This window comes from Periplaneta americana, chromosome 2 (assembly GCF_040183065.1).
Source record: "Periplaneta americana isolate PAMFEO1 chromosome 2, P.americana_PAMFEO1_priV1, whole genome shotgun sequence".
In the NCBI taxonomy this organism is placed as follows: domain Eukaryota; kingdom Metazoa; phylum Arthropoda; class Insecta; order Blattodea; family Blattidae; genus Periplaneta; species Periplaneta americana.
Genome location: NC_091118.1, coordinates 217,779,270 through 217,797,202, shown reverse-complemented (window position 1 = coordinate 217,797,202; position 17,933 = coordinate 217,779,270). Strand labels below are relative to the sequence as shown.

The window sequence follows — 17,933 nt, the reverse complement described above, 5'->3', positions numbered from 1 at the left end:
TTTGTAAATATTAGTTAAGATTAACAGTCATTGTTGTGCGTAATAGTCCAAGTAAATTATCATTGTCGTCGGTGGAGTGCTATAACGAATACTGTGTTGAGTGAGGATCCAATTGTTGACGAGAGCGTTTAAGGTGAATTGTAGAAAGGAATTACTGTTGTGACGAATAAATCTCATTGTTGTAACTAATAAGAATCACAATATATATATATATATATATATATATATATATATATTTATTTGGTGATTCCCGCAAGTTGGAAATTTCCACCCGTGCTTTCAATTTATAAATTAGTCAATTAGGTGACCTTATTTTGTCTAGTGGTGTGGATTGGAAAGAGAGTAGACTGTTCAGCAATCTTTATATGAAGCGAGTCAAAGTCAAGATAGGAGAAGAAATGTTAGAAGGAAGTGAAATTGGGAGAGGAGTATGTCAAAGATGTCCTTTATCATCTACCTTGTTCAATATCTGCTTGGAGAATTCAGTAAAGAACTGTTTTCAGAATATGGGAAGAGTGTTAGTAGGAGGAAGAAGAATAAAATGCATAAGATATGCTGATGATATGGCATTGTTAGCAGAAGAGGAGATGATACTAAGGGATATGCTACTGGAGCTAAATGAAGTTGTGAACAGTAAGTTATGGGCTGAAGATAAATGCAAATAAGACGAAGATCGTGGTCATAGGAAGAAAAATACAGAAGATAAACTTGCGAACTCAAATGAGGCAGTAGAGCAAGTGGACAGCTTCAAATACTTAGGGTGTACTATAAGCAGTACCAGGCTGCTGCCAGGAAGTCAAAAGGAGGATCTTCTGCGGACCTCTGGAAAAAGAACTAAGGAAGAGACTAGTGAATTGCTTTGTATGGAGTGTGGCATTGTATGGGGGCAGAAACATAGACATTACGACGAAGTGAAGTGAATAAAAGCATTTGAAATGTGGATATGGAGAAGAATGGAACATGTAAAGTGGACAGACAGAATAAGAAATGAAGCTGTGTTGGAAAGAGTGGGTGAAGAAAGAATGATGCTGAAACTAATCAGGGAGAGGAAAAGGAATTGGTTGGGTCACTGGCTGAAAAGAAAACTGCCTACTGAAGTGCACGGGAAGGAATGGTGAACGGAAGAAGAGTTAAGGGCAGAAGAAGATATCAGATGATAGACGACATTAAGATATATGGGTCATATGTGGAGACAAAGAGGAAGGCAGAAAATAGGAAAGATTGGAGAAATCTGAGTTTCCAGTGAAAGACCATGCTCAATTAGATGACCTTATATTGTCTGGACGGTGTTGCGAACAATAACTACGCACATTTGTGCGTATTTATTCTTTATTACTAAACGTTATTAATTGATTACAATCGAAAATAACTGCTTCAGATAAAATAGATTGTTTATTCAAAACCATATTTCCCGGCTTGCCATCTGTACAGTATTTCCGGTTTCTGTATAATCTTCACCTCAGACGTTAAGTCACCTGAGTATCGTACGATAATGTCTGGCACAAAAGCTTTGTGGCAATGATACAATACAGTGATATCAATTTAGTAATATAATACTTCAAAATATATGTATAAGCCAGAATACAATATATATACGTAATTACTTACGTGACTTCACTGTTTGCGTTGGAGAGTTTGTGAGCTGAGGTTCTTGGGTAATATTGTATCGTCTGTTCTCCTCCATCTTTTATTTGAGGACAGAGTCAGAGAAATGGCTTTGCTCTCGTTGCGTTTGGCTACTTCAGTGGCAAGACATTTGCCTAGCTCTGCCTCACAGGTATATAATGAAAGAATAGTAATTATTGCTTATAGTAATACATTCAAAATGGATCGTTATTATTACATTCAATCACATGAGTTAAGGAAATTTAGTTACCCATGGGTGAGCCCCAGACCATAATTTACATTCCACTTTTTATTGATTGCAGTTAAATTGTTGAAATCTTACTGACGCGTAAGTACACAATATTTAGGTCCTCTTTGTTCCTTTATTCGTAATTTCTATAACATTTAGTCTTCTGATTGCATAGTCAACCTTGTTTGTCCTTCATGTACAATTTAGGAGGAGTAGGCCTGGAGTTTGTTGTAAGCGATATGACTATTGTGAAAACATTCGAATTGCTTGCTTTTATGAAGTAATTTTAAGTTATATTTTAAATATTGTGAAAACATTCGAAATGCTTGCTTTTATGAAGTAATTTTAAGTTATATTTTAAATATTGTGAACACATTCGAAATGCTTGCGTTTGTGAAGTACCGGTAATTTTAAGTTATATTTTAAATATTCTGAAAACATTCGAAATGCTTGCTTTTATGAAGTAATTTTAAGTTATATTTTAAATAGGATAAATTTCAGAACATGGATTCCTTCCTTTCCCTCTTCAACCTTGTGCACACAAAATAAATTATTGGCACTGAATACCAGTGCCTGGAAAAATTTCAGTATACGGATTCCTCACTGACAATCTTAAAATACTAAAAAGAGCAGATTTGTCTGCGTTTGTAAAATGCGCATCATCATGGTTACGGAAAGTCATTTTTCAGTGCCAATAATTTATTTTGTGTGCAAAAGGTTGGAATTTTGAAGTAAGAGGGAAAGGAAAGAATCCGTGTTCTGAAATTTATCCTATATTTGAAATTTCAATTATAGGTAGTTAACCTGACATGGCCTGCAGCACAAGTAGCCAACCGCAAGCTGCATGTCTCGTGCAGCCAAAGGGCAGCAGAAATTTCTTCCATATTGGAAGACAGGATTTTAGGAGCTGCTCCTAAGGTATGTATGAGTTCGACTTTACCACCACAGAATGTTAAGTATGAAAGCGCGCCCACAACTGGATAATACACACGGTGGACCAATGTTGGTAGATGTCATTGCTTGCTGGCCACTAGTCACTGGGCCGCACCAAGCCGTGTTAAACAAAAGACAATCGAAATGGTGGTAGTAAAATTCGTGACTGATGTTCTTAAATAATTCACTCCATTATTCAAGTGCAAGGTTTATGCAGTACAATGGCGGTGTTTTGAATGCACCAAAAAGAATGCAGATGTAGTAAGATCTTAAAGTAGGTTATCAAAAGGAAATAAAGGGGGGGAAAAGGTGTGTTTCAGGGAAAGTTACCGACATCTGTGACAACCTTGTCGCAACTCTCAGCCTCCTGTCACTTAGCTATCCTCTCATCTAACCCACTCGAACCTTTTGCATTCCTTTGCCTCATGTCACTTAGATATGCCCTCATCTGACCTAACGTTTAAATCGGATTATTTACGGAAATACATGTCGGTGCAAGTAAAACACAATGCAACACGATTGCTACGGTCAGATTTAGCACTTATGTTCCAAGTACACCACAACATTGTGTTACTTACTTATCGTTGGATTACATTATTGCTTAAATATTCCACAGGCTATAAATATCAACTACATGTTATTGATGTATGCTCCGTGCAGTGGATAGCTGGAGAATGTAAACTGTAGTGCAAGGTCATATACTCTGTACCAGAGATGGAAGGAAAAATCACTAGCAGCGATTTTTCACTGGTGATTAAAATATCACTTTCACTGCAGTGAGTGAACTGTTCGTTAACCAGTGAAACAGTGATCCAGCGGTGATTTACTCACTGCACCATAAACAACTGTAATGTATCAGTGATTTCAATATATAGCTCAATGTCTTACCTTGTGGTCTTCTGCCACCTGTTGAGCAATTTTTTAACTGCTTGACATTACATGGATTTTTGTTCTTTTTAAGATTGTAATGATGGAAAATATTGAAATTTGAGTGCTGAGTGATATGGCATAACTTTCTTTGGTATATTTTTAAGGACTAGGTTACTAATTTTATCTGGTCCAGGAGACTTTGAAGATTTTAAAGTTTTGATAATTTTTAAACTCCTGAAGTGGTTATAAAAACTGTGCCTTTTTTTAGAGTACGTTTTTTGAAGAACTACCAAATTATGACTTCTGTGAGAAGAATATAATGATAAACAGTGGTTTTAATTTGCAGCCTCAAACACTTTCAACATAAAAATCGTTCCATAGCTATAGTGTAGCTATATTCTAATGTACCGTTGTAGCCCTCTCGCATGTTATGTTGGTAATTAGCGGGGCTTTAAAAAGGAAATGGTGCCTCAACCAGTTCATTAATTAGTGTGATGGAATTACAGAAGAGCAATTAAAAAGTCGGATTTTTTTTTTTCATTCAAGTAAAAATTAATTAGGCTTAGTAAGAAGAAGGCGGCCACTGGTGTAGCTCAGGCGGTAGCACGTATGCTTGCTTGGGCTGATTACATGGTTTGGTATTTTCCCAGGTTTTTTCAACCGTAAGGCGAATGTCAGGTAACCTATGACGAATCCTCGGCCTCATCTCGTCAAATACCATTTCATCAGACACTGAATAGCCAAGTATTTGATACAGTGTCATTAAATAACCAAAAGAAGAGAGGCTACAACAGTGCATTGGAATATACTGGCAAGCATCAAAAGATTTTTATTTTGAAAGTATTTGTACCTGCAAACTAAAGCCACATGTTTATCATTACAGTAGACCCTCTATTATCCGTCACCCTATTAACCGATTGATGGATTATCTGACTGACTTTCTCGCTCGCTCTTTTTTTTTATGTAGAAAAAATATGAAGTACTGTATGCACATTATATTAGTACGAATTTTTTCTACAGAGTGTTTTCTTTACAAACCTTTACCCTTATACAGTATGGTCTACTCTTAAAGGGGCCGTACTGTCTAACTTCTATACAAAATGTTTTCTACAGGTGTCAAAAGAAAACGTGTTGTACTACGAAAAAAGTACGAGTAATTGAATGGTTTGGAAAGAGAGAAACTGTGGTTCATCTCGCATCAGAATACGAAATAGGAGTTACAACTGTGCACGATTTAAAGAAAAATTATATATAAATTGTATAAAGTATGTAAATCTACAACCTGAGACCTGTAGGGCTGCTATTCCTATCTTTTTACAGGCAACCGTCATAAGGAGTTTTGTCGTTGAAAGTCAGACTTAAATTAGTGAACGTCTGATCTGTTATCTAGATTGTTAAAACAGAAGACCACGGAGGAAATTATGAAACTGTATTAATCTATGCACTTAATTTATGAAAACCTTGTATGTTACAGATTATCCGATTTTTTCGATTAACCGTTCACTCCACCGCTTTCATTACCACGGATAATAGAGGTTCTACTGTATATACAGAAGCCAATTAAGCTAAAGAAAATTTTACCTTCTTGGATGTAGCTTTCCTGGAGAATTACCACTAATATTTACCTGTATCGTAGTAGTTTAACCATACTAAATAACTGTGGAACATGTGAATAAAATGAAGGGTGAGTCTAGGATTATTAAGGTTAATGTAACAATGCAGGCCTACAAATATCACTTTGTTCAACCACACTTATCACTTACCACCTTTATTGTATATGCTGATAAATGAAAATTACATAATACCGGTATTTAAGTTACATATTTTTATTTTTAAATTCCGTAGATAATATCAACTAATGTGTCTGATTTCATCATAATATTATATTTTTTCTGAGTTGTTTTTTCTCTGCAATGTCAATACACCCATAATATCTTATTTTTTTCATTATTTTAACACAAATACATCTACAGTCATGATCACATTCTCCAATAATTCAGAACAGTTGATTGCTTGCAGCTCGCACTTCGTAGTGAGTAATCACACCCAATCGCCCCCACTCACTAGGTCACTGCTTTACCAGTTATCAGCTGATCCAAGACCGTTCTAGCTCGTTGATAGCGCTGGTCTCTCTTCGTCGTCACTGGCAACTGAAAATCGCCTCTAATCACTGGATCACTGGTTAAAATCACCGTGATGAAAAATGAGCTGTCACTGCTTCACCAGTGAGTGAAAAATCACGTTTTACATCATGTGGTTGACACGCAGGCTGTGGCTTGTTTACATTCTCACACAGTATGGATCATTATTGTTATGTGATGTTATTCTGTATTAAATACTTGAGGAGGGGACAAGTAGATAATTCTGTTCAAGAAATGAAACATAAGCAAAACCGCAATCTCACAGACTTACAGCAGACATGTTACATTGTGTCGTGTTGAGCAGGCCATCTGTGATCAAGGGTAGGTTAGGCTAGTTCAGTTCTCTGGATATCACATTTTACAGTGAATAATACAAGAATGATATAATTGTTTTTGTGTTATTTAAATAATGAAGTGCCATTGATTGTGCTTCACAGGCTGACCTGGAAGAAACTGGACGTGTGCTGAGTATTGGTGATGGTATTGCTCGTGTGTATGGACTGAAGAACATCCAGGCAGATGAGATGGTGGAGTTCTCTTCAGGGCTGAAAGTATGTGAAGTATTGCTTCTTGGGATTTACTTGGAGGTTTTGTAACAGTCTAATTTGAGATTAGAATCTATTATGGTTGACATCCAAGTGTGGAGCGACAATTTTGTTGCCTCATAATTTATGAAAAATACGGAGCATCTGAAACCTGCTGCTTCCAAGCTCTGCACTGTACTTCCTCACCAGACCCACTAACAGGAGTGCGTGGGACACTAGCAACAAAAGTGTAACTTTAAAATACACCCTCTGGTAACGAAGAAATATATTTTTCTTCTTATTCTTCCTTTCCCCTGTCTTAGTTTTCCATTATGTCTTTACAATATTCATAAGAACTGCCACGTCTACCTGTAACACGCTTTCGGTTTGAGTTAATGAGACAGATGCAGAATGAGGGAAAATTAAGTTCCATGTTCTCAGGCAAGAGATACATAAGTTATGTATGGATGTAATGTTACATGTCCTTAGCTGTGTAAAGGGAAAAATGGGCAGGAAGCATTACATATAATGGAGAATCATCTCTCAAGCTGACAACCTTTCCAAAATGAAGTAAAAAATGTAATTCCAAGATCTAAATTCGGAATCATTTTGTAGTCTGTAAATGTAATGACTCTCACGAGTTGCCTGGAACAGAATTGATCATTAGCAAATGCAGAGAACAACTTTAAATCCTTGTTTATGATTTAATTTCTTTGTCCAAAATAATTTTCTTAGCCAATGCACATTAGTGTGAGTGAGTGAGTGTTGTTTTACCAGTGAGGAGAAGCAGGTAACCTGAATGAAAGAAATGAACACGGAGTAATTTTGAATCTTGCATGGCATTTCATGAGTATAAGGTGTGGTAGGGAACAGATAGCAAGTCATGCCGTAAAAATATCTGTTAAAGTACAAGACCCTCTTCGTATCTTACTTATTGCCGAAAATGCGTGATCTAAAAATGAGTAGTATTAAATGGACGACAGTGTTAAAGAAACTCGAAAAGGAGTAATTCAATAATTATTTTATTATGAAATGTAATAAATACTACAGAGTGATGCATATACAACTCGTGCTTTTCTTTATTCTTTTGTTTAAACATACATCGCAAGGTTTCATTTTCCTTTGAAATGATGTGGGAAATCTTGGAGTTTGACCTTCAGGACACAGTGTATCACGAGATGGCACAGCTGTTTCGCAACTTGCAGCTGTCTGCTTTTTCATTGTCGTTTCCTGTGCCATAGCAATCTAGTCATTGTCATTGAAGATGCAAAATAGTCATCACTGAAAATACAGTTCACACTACAGCCATTTATAAGCCGGATTAAGTGCAATCTGTCAAGAAGCTTTTGAAAACCACCCACGGAGTGCCACATGCACGAAAAAAATAATAACGCGAATTTCAAAAGCCTTCTCTATTCCTCCCAGTTATATTAATATTTACATCATTGTTTGTAATGTAAGCATTCCTATTAGAAATTTAACTTTTTTCTCATATGAAAAAATCTTGAGCCAACACCATCAGTATTTTTGCAACATGATATGCCAAAAGTAAAGGAAGAGAAGTGACTGAAATTTCAAATTAATTAGACATAACTAAATCCATTGTTGTTAGAATGCATTCGATTTATTTAGTGGCTTCTGAAGGATGCACTGAAAGGAATGGTGAACGGGAGAAGAAGATATCAGATGATAGACATTAAGATATATGAATCATATTCGGAGACTAAGAGGAAGGCAGAAAATAAGAAAAACTGGAGAATGCTGGGTTTGCAGTGAAAGACCTGCCCTTGGGCAGAACACTATGAATGAATATTTTTTTATACATAAACTTACAAAGATGTTTATTAGAATTAATTTCCTGCTGTTTTATTATAATACAAAAAAAATGTATACAAATCTGGCTTTCAGGTATAGCTTCCTGTGAAGCTGGCTTGAATGATTTCAAGGGAAAAATTGTTTTGGGGCTGGGTATCGAACCTGGGATCTTTGGCTGAGCGTGGCAACACACTACCGACTGAGCTACCCTTCAAATTATTCCCTTTATGTCCACATGCCTCAAGTAGGTTGACAAGACGTCAAAGACCCTGCACTGAGTGCACACCACGGGGGGGGGGGTGCGTGTACGAATAATTGAGTCTGGGTCTGGTAGAGTTCCTGGGTAGCTCAATCAGTAGAGCATTGACACACTCAGTCAAAGGTCCCTGATTCGATACACTGCCCTGGAACAATTTTGCCCTTGAAATTATTCTAGAAAAAAATTCTTGATCCTGAGTTCAACACATTATAATTAACAACATTGCAGCAGATTGTTATATAACATTCATAAGTAATCTCTGATCAATAGTTCTTCCCAATCATTGCTTCTAACCATGCCTTACATCTGAAATCAAAGAGAAGGAAATAAAATATAAGTTATGAGCGCCATTTGTGACACTTGTTGAATTTAGGTGTACTAGAAATCATTAGCATTTCATGCTTGTAGTAAAGTGGTTTAAGTATACATTGCTGTGGCTGACTGCAGCTTTTCCCTTTCATTTTCTAGGTTATCCAAATAAAGTGATATGAAATGACAGTCCTGTGTTTGTCACTTGACATAAGCCTCTAAAACTGTAAACATACATAATAGGGTGAAGCTAGCGCTGAGGTAGTTTAATGATTTCGGAAGTGAAAATCGATGAATTTCGAAGAGATTTTTGTGGATATGCAGTTGATCGTATAAGCTAGGCATAACAAAAGCCTAACCAGTCACAGATTCGAATATGCAAGGTATATAAAATGAAATACTAAGAGAAGTACCTCAGCACTATTTGGCCCAGCAACTTACGTAATTTATAATAATAATAATAATAATAATAATAATAATAATAATAATAATGCACATGTCTAGGAAAATCTACCAGCATACATCAAATTGTTATTCTTGTTTTTGCATTTTGAGTAATTGCATTGTATTCGTGAAGCCATTGCAACATGCAGCATTCCAACATGAAACGACTAGGATTCAAACTATAATTCAAAATTCCAAGGTTTCCTTGACGTTCACATCTCCAGCAACTTTTGGCCAATGAGATCACCAGATTTGACCTCACCAGACTTTTATATAGGATGGAACGACATGTTTAGCTATGCATTGAAGTTGAGGGAGGGTATTTTCAGCACTTAATGTGTATTATTATTATTATTATTATTATTATTATTATTATTATTATTTACCACGTATATTACGACGAAAGATAAGGAGAGAGGATTGAGGTGCTGACTTTGTAATTCAGATATAAGGAACGTTGTCAGATCATTACCTTGAACTGCTATGTGATGCAAAGTAGATTTTTGGCTTTAGAAAATTGGGCGAATCTACGATAGGATCATACTTTCAAATAAATACGGTGTTTCCAGTAAGATGAAAGTTAGGAATGCATAAACATGTAGAGGAGGACCGCAGTATGGAAGGAGGTTGTTTCTTTGTGATGTGTTTAGTTAATGGTTTTGCTCTATTTTGCAGGGTATGGCCCTGAACTTGGAACCTGACAATGTTGGTGTTGTAGTGTTTGGTAATGACAAGTTGATTAAGGAAGGCGATATTGTGAAGCGAACAGGAGCAATTGTCGACGTTCCTGTAGGTGAAGACCTTCTGGGTCGCGTTGTGGATGCCCTGGGTAATCCCATTGATGGAAAGGGTCCTTTCAAATCAGCCAAGAGGTAATAAACACAAATTCATTTACTGATTTGAATTTTTCTATAATTTTCTTATGAAATGTTAAAATAATCGCTCCATTCTGTTTTAGTAAAAGGTGACAAAAATGAACTTAGAAATTGCAAAAAAAAAATTACGAAATTTGAAATCTCCACATCATATCTTATATGCACAGGTATATGGATGAATTTGAAAGAATTAATCACATACATTATTAGACATGTAAGTTGGCAAAACTGAACACTTTTGGTGACGAAACTTTCTTAATGAGGGTCAGGAGAACAGAGATTTCTTATTTCTTTGTAAAATAGTCCTCAAATTGTAATATACTGTAGAATGAAAATGAAGAGGGTCCTTCCATTGACAGGGCACGAGTGGGTGTGAAGGCACCTGGCATCATTCCCCGCATCTCTGTGAGGGAGCCCATGCAGACCGGCATCAAGGCTGTGGACTCGCTGGTGCCCATCGGCCGAGGACAGCGAGAGCTGATCATTGGCGACAGGCAGACTGGGTATGAATAAGTGCATTCCTTACAGTACCGTACGTGACTAGAGCTGATCATTGGCGACAGGCAGACTGGGTATGAATAAGTGCATTCCTTACACTACCGTACATGACTAGAGCTGATCATTGGCTAGGAGAACATACACTGTAATTTTGAATTCTTTAAACCTATTCAGTCGACATTAATATGGAGGGGTGGGGGGGGGGGAGATCTCAACATGGGTACATGCATGTCTGTCTTCATGCAGGTGAGATGCCTGAAGTCTTGTACTGCAGCATGAGGCTTGTTGTGCTCAGCACTCCTGTTTTCAGAATTATTTTATTGAAAAACGATTGCCTTCTTACACATTTGCTGCACTGTGAATAATTTAACTCGTGCTATGGTAATGATGATGATTGCATGTGGGGATATTATGGGAATAAAAGTCCCACTTCCAACTCCAAAAATACGCAGGAGTTTTGCTTTTGGTTGACGGAAATGTTCAAGTTATCTTTTTTTCTTTTCCTTAGTTATATTTGTAGATTACTGTCTGAATGCTCAATACTGTGTTTGGTGTCGGAAGTGTGACAGTAATTTAGTCTTCATAGTTGAGGAGACAATATTGCGTTAACACACACACATATATATATATATATATATATAATTTCCCCCCCCCCCCCCCCCCCCCCCCCCCCCCCCCGAGATTAATTTTTATGAGCCACACTCCTGGGAGGTCGTCAGATGCTCCTGTTTTTATAAACCAAGGATTGTTCAGACTGGATGTTACGCCATTGTGTGTCTGGATTGACCCACATCATTTGAAGTGCTGGAGAATGTGAGACATTCATGAAGTTTTGTTATGTAGTTGCAAAGAATCATAGAAAAAATTGCCTTTCTTTCACACATTTGTTTTCTTGTAGTAAAACTGCCCTTGCCATCGACACAATCATCAACCAGAAGCGTTTCAATGATGGTGATGAAGAGAAGAAGAAGCTGTACTGCATCTATGTGGCTATCGGCCAGAAGAGGTCCACAGTGGCTCAGATCGTGAAGAGGCTTACTGACACAGGTGAGTGAAGTATCACATCACAGCGTATCAAATTGAAGAAGAAGCTGTACTGCATCTATGTGGCTATCGGCCAGAAGAGGTCCACAGTGGCTCAGATCGTGAAGAGGCTTACTGACACAGGTGAGTGAAGTATCACATCACAGCGTATCAAATTGAAGAAGAAGCTGTACTGCATCTATGTGGCTATCGGCCAGAAGAGGTCCACAGTGGCTCAGATCGTGAAGAGGCTTACTGACACAGGTGAGTGAAGTATCACATCACAGCGTATCAAATTGAAGAAGAAGCTGTACTGCATCTATGTGGCTATCGGCCAGAAGAGGTCCACAGTGGCTCAGATCGTGAAGAGGCTTACTGACACAGGTGAGTGAAGTATCACATCACAGCGTATCAAATTGAAGAAGAAGCTGTACTGCATCTATGTGGCTATCGGCCAGAAGAGGTCCACAGTGGCTCAGATCGTGAAGAGGCTTACTGACACAGGTGAGTGAAGTATCACATCACAGCGTATCAAATTGAAGAAGAAGCTGTACTGCATCTATGTGGCTATCGGCCAGAAGAGGTCCACAGTGGCTCAGATCGTGAAGAGGCTTACTGACACAGGTGAGTGAAGTATCACATCACAGCGTATCAAATTGAAGAAGAAGCTGTACTGCATCTATGTGGCTATCGGCCAGAAGAGGTCCACAGTGGCTCAGATCGTGAAGAGGCTTACTGACACAGGTGAGTGAAGTATCACATCACAGCGTATCAAATTGAAGAAGAAGCTGTACTGCATCTATGTGGCTATCGGCCAGAAGAGGTCCACAGTGGCTCAGATCGTGAAGAGGCTTACTGACACAGGTGAGTGAAGTATCACATCACAGCGTATCAAATTGAAGAAGAAGCTGTACTGCATCTATGTGGCTATCAGCCAGAAGAGGTCCACAGTGGCTCAGATCGTGAAGAGGCTTACTGACACAGGTGAGTGAAGTATCGCATCACAGCATATCAAATTGAAGAAGAAGCTGTACTGCATCTATGTGGCTATCGGCCAGAAGAGGTCCACAGTGGCTCAGATCGTGAAGAGGCTTACTGACACAGGTGAGTGAAGTATCACATCACAGCGTATCAAATTGAAGAAGAAGCTGTACTGCATCTATGTGGCTATCGGCCAGAAGAGGTCCACAGTGGCTCAGATCGTGAAGAGGCTTACTGACACAGGTGAGTGAAGTATTGCATCACAGCGTATCAAATTGTGTAATTTGTAGAAACGTGAGTTATAATTGTAAAGCTTGGAATGCTTAAATCTAAATATATAAGTATTATAGAAAGTCAGTGCTGTCACTAAGAACCTGGAGAACTTCCCTTCAAGCTTTGAGAAAGTTCACATTTCTAGACTAGTGCTGGAGAATAGTACATGCAAGCATTTCTTTGCATTCTAAATTTTGTATTAGGATGTTAGCTCATACTGCTTATAGGGTACATAATTACCATTTTAGTGGAATTCATTGAAATCGGATGTAGCACTTTTATTTTCATTAATAGTATATTTTGGAACTGTTGAGAGACTGCCTGGAAAACCCCATTAAGTCGGCAGACATAATTTTTCAATAGAGCAGAATAAGTGAATCAGGACAAAAAAATCGATTTTGAGATCTTTGTCATCTATTAGATAACGTCATGAAGTACATATAAATACAGCTCCAAGGCTGCCAACCATGTTGAAACATGTTGTATTATTGTCCAATTTTGTTGTTTTCTAATGCCAGGCGTTTGACAATAAAGTCATTTGACCTCTTACCAATATTTTTCAAAGATATTATCATGGTCAGCCACTGAAGCACAGATTTTGAGGTGTTCCGAATCCATTTCTTGGTTTGAGTTGCACAATGGACAGTTAGGGGACTGATATATTCCAATTCTATGCAGGTGTTTGGCCAAACAATCATGGCCTGTTGCCAATCTAAATGCAGCTACAGACGATTTTTGTGGTAAAACGGGAATTAACTGTGGGTTTTGATGCAGAGAGTTCCATTTTTTCCCTTGGGATTGTGTTATCAAATTTTGTTTGTTGAAATCTAAGTATGTAGATTTAATAAATCTTTTTACAGAGTAATACGTAGATTTAGTAACAGGTCTGTAAGTAGCAGTGCTGCCCTTCTTTGCTAAAGCATCCGCATTCTCGTTTCCCATGATTCCACAATGGGATGGTATCCATTGGAATACAATTCTTTTATTGAGTGATATTAATTGAGAGAGCATTTTAGTTATTTGTGCTGTTTGAGATGAAGGTGTGTGTTTAGAGACTATTGATAGAATAGCTGCTTTGGAGTCTGACAATACAATTTTGTAAGTTCAACTTTAAATGCAATTTTCTCAAAATGCCCATTTTAAAAGTAAAGTTTTCAGAATTCAATGACATATGTAATTTTTGTCCTAGAAACATGAATTTTTTTTAATATTCAGCATTTTCTTGTCTTTCAGTACACTAAAAAACCGAAAATGGATATTTTCCGGCTTCAACTGGGTTTCACAGGCAGCCTCACATGTAAAGGAATTAGTAGTGCATTCAGTATTTTTGTTACATTGCAGGGGTGTCATCCTTCTCTGGATTTCAGAAATTACTGGCAGTGTACTAATAAACTATCTTAATTACACAGACAGATATACCATAGACTATAACACCATAATCATTCTGCTAACAGGTGCCATTGGCTACACCATCATTGTGTCTGCAACTGCGTCTGATGCTGCTCCCCTGCAGTATTTGGCTCCGTACTCTGGCTGCGCTATGGGCGAGTTCTTCAGAGATAATGGCAAACACGCACTCATCATCTACGACGACTTGTCAAAGCAGGCTGTTGCCTATCGACAGGTATGTTCATGGTGCCTGTGATTGCATTCATTTGTCAGAAATGAGGCATTCATGAAACAAGAAAACATTACAAAATATGTATAAAAGGTAAAGGTATCCCCGTAACATGCCATGAAGGCATTTAGGGGGCATGGAGGTAGAGCCCCATGCTTTCCATGACCTCGGCACTAGAATGAGGTGGTGTGGTCGGCACCACGCTCTGACCGCCTTTTACCCCCGGGAAAGACCCGGTACTCAATTTTATAGGAGGCTGAGTGAACCTCGGGGCCGTTCTGAAAGTTTGGCAACGAGAAAAAAATCCTGTTACCACCTGGGATCGAACCCCGGACCTTCCAGTCCGTAGCCAGCTGCTCTACCAACTGAGCTACCCGTTGTATGGAGTTTCTAAATATTTCACTTCCTGACAAAACAGTATATAAAGTAAAGGAGAAATCTCTTAGTCACTATATTGGATAGGAAACTGGCAAGGGAATGGAGTGTCCTAACTTTGGATCAATTGCAAGTTACAATAAGCAATACAGTGTTCAACAACAAATATATAGGGTATTTCAAAAGAAAGTTCAAACATTAAATTGCTATTAAATACACTCAGGGACAAAAAAAACCGGACACTTCTATATTTGCTTGTATTTTGTTGCCAATTATTTCAAAATGAAACAAAACCCATTTAAACAAAATAATGTTCCATTTAGCACCTTATACGACAACATTTGAAAAAAATAGAAATCTCTGATGAGAAAATTTACAAAAAATTACAAAGGGCGTATAACTATGGCATCGTTTGGTCTGTTTTTTCATATTATGGTGCCTTAAACATTAAAAACTCTTTTTAGTAACGGGTATTACCCCCTCTGGCTTGAATAACTGAATCCATACGTCTTGGCATGCTCTCAATTTGGTTAGCAATGTCTTCTTGAGGAATAAGTTCCCATTCTTCGCCAAGTGCTCGCCTCAACTCTTGTAACGATTCTGGTCTCGGTGTCTATTCTTAACACGCCGTCCCAGCATGTTCCACACGTGTTCAATTGGGTTCATGTCTGGACTCCTTGCTGGCCATGGAAGAACATGGATTCCCACTTCTTGGAGATAATCTCCGAACGCTTGGGCAATATGCGGCCGTGCATTATCATGCATTAAAACAAAATTATCGCCTACAAATTGGCCAAATGGCACAACATGATCAGCCAAACATTAATTTATATACCTATAAGCTGTTTGTCTTCCATTTTCAACAAAAACCAACTCTGTACGAGCATCCGTACACACTCCTGCCCAAACCATCATTCCACCACCTCCATACGGCACATTTTCGGAAATGCAACACTGTGAAAATCGTTTTCCCCTCCTTCTCCAAACTCTTTCACGTCCATCAGATGAGCACAGATTGAAACGGGACTCATCGGTGAACAGAACACAGCTCCACTGTCCATTTCTCCAATCCCTGTGATCATTTGCAAAACGCAGTCGTTCAACTCGATGCATCCTGAGAAGTCTGGGACCAGTTGCAGGTCTACTTGATATCAGCCCACTTGCTTTCAACCTCCTCCTAACTGTTTTGGCCGAAATTGGGCGTCCATGCATATTAACAAATTGCTGGGCTACACTAGTAGCTGGCAGGTTGCACTCCCTAAGAACTCTCAACACCATATACCTGTCTTCATTTGGATTTGTAGCTCTTGGACGACCCAAACCTGGTCTTCTGGTATATTCTAGGGTCTCTCTATACCGTTTTATGGCATCATGGGTTGTGCTTCTAGCCATATTCATAACATTTGCAATGTAACGTACACTGCGTCTATCATCGTAAAGGGCTACAGCTCGAGCCTCATCTTCAGGACGCATCTTGTTTTCAGACAAATGTTACAACCCCACTTAAACTCACAAAATGTAAAAATAAAGAAATAACGAATGATAACGATAATGAAGCACAAAATGGTTGAGACAAAATTGTTATAGCTGAGACTCCGAAAGCAAAATTGGAATATTTGTTTGTAATGGCTTGTTTATGAAACAAAAAACAATCAACAATGTATACACGTCTCCATAACAACAGATGGCTACCATAATATTGTATGAGAAGATAATATTTTGCAAAATACCAGCAAAATATTAAAGTGTCCGATTTTTTTTGTCCCTGAGTGTATTATAATATTTGAGATAGGGGAAAAACATCACAGTGTTGGGCAAACAACGGGGCTTACAAAACATTGGGAAGATGTCCATTGTTCTCTTGTTCAACGTACAGCATTCTGTCTGCGACACCATGCACAGCATTTTGCAGATAATGTCTTGGAATATTGGCAATTTCTTGCGAGATAGCATCCTTCAGTTGCAGTAGGGTTGTTGGATGTGTCAGGAAAACTCGTTCTTCAAGGTAACCCCACAACCAAAAGTCGGCCGGATTGAAATCTGGACATCGTGGAGGCCACATTGTTGGAAAGTGCCTACTGATGACTTTGGTCGGAAAACTAACCTCAATTATGCATGTTAACTGCACTATTAATTTTTTTAGTCGGTTATTGTACGACGCTTTATCAGCATCTTTGGTTATTTAGCATCTGAATGAGATGAAGGTGATAATGCCTGTGAAATGAGTCCGGGGTCCAGCACCGAAAGTTACCCAGCATTTGCTCATATTGGGTTGAGGGAAAATACCGGAAAAAACCTCAACCAGGTAACTTGCCCCAACAGGGAATCGAACCTGGGCCACCCGGTTTCCTGGCCAGATGTGCTGTTACTCCACAGGTGTGGACAATAATGGAATAAGACACACTGTTACAGTAAATGGGGAGCGCTACTACAGCATGTTACAGAACTTTGTCATCCCTGGACTGAGGAATCACGATATGGAAAACATAATCTTCATGCAAGATGGTGCTCCACCCCACATCTTTATCCCTGCAAAACAATTAATTACGCAGATGTTTGACGATCGTGTTATCAGTAAGAACTTTCCAACAATGTGGCCTCCGCGATCTCCAGATTTCAATCCGGCCGACTTTTGTTTGTGGGACTACCTTAAAGAATGAGTTTTCCTGACACATCCAACAACCCTACTGCAACTGAAAGATGCCATCTCGCAAGAAATTGCCAATATTCCAAGACATTATCTGCAAAATGCTGTGCATGGTGTCGCAGACAGAATGCTGTACGTTGAACAAGAGAACGGCGGACATCTTCCCAATGTTTTGTAAACCTGGTTGTTTGCCCAACACTGTGATGTTTTTGTTTTTTCCCTACCTCAAATATTACAATATTATAGCGGTTTAATGTTTGAACTGACTTTTGAAATACCCTATATATACTCTTCATTGCAAAAGTGAGTCACAGTTTATTGGCATATTGAAGCAGAACAAGTGTGCGAGATACTTCAGTCAAAAGTTTCTTAAATATTTGTACAAGGGAGTCCTACCTATATTGTGTTTGAGTTTGTAACTTTCCTTTGTTAGATGCGACAAATAATGAATCGATACAGATATTGAAGTAAAAGCTTCTACAATTTATGATGA

General features: G+C 38.4%; 1 protein-coding gene across 1 annotated transcript in view; it reads left to right on the top strand.

Annotated features, from left to right (window-relative positions):
* The first annotated feature begins 1,561 nt into the window (after window positions 1–1,561).
* Window positions 1,562–17,933, top strand: part of blw (ATP synthase subunit alpha blw, mitochondrial) — a 28,010-nt gene continuing 11,638 nt past the window's right edge. Inside the window, exons 1-7 of the mRNA XM_069819566.1 lie at window positions 1,562–1,777; window positions 2,651–2,773; window positions 6,237–6,350; window positions 9,826–10,022; window positions 10,385–10,528; window positions 11,422–11,570; window positions 14,255–14,424. Coding sequence (XP_069675667.1) covers window positions 1,712–1,777; window positions 2,651–2,773; window positions 6,237–6,350; window positions 9,826–10,022; window positions 10,385–10,528; window positions 11,422–11,570; window positions 14,255–14,424 — 963 coding nt within the window. The 5' untranslated portion in view covers window positions 1,562–1,711. The remainder of the gene's footprint in view (window positions 1,778–2,650; window positions 2,774–6,236; window positions 6,351–9,825; window positions 10,023–10,384; window positions 10,529–11,421; window positions 11,571–14,254; window positions 14,425–17,933) is intronic.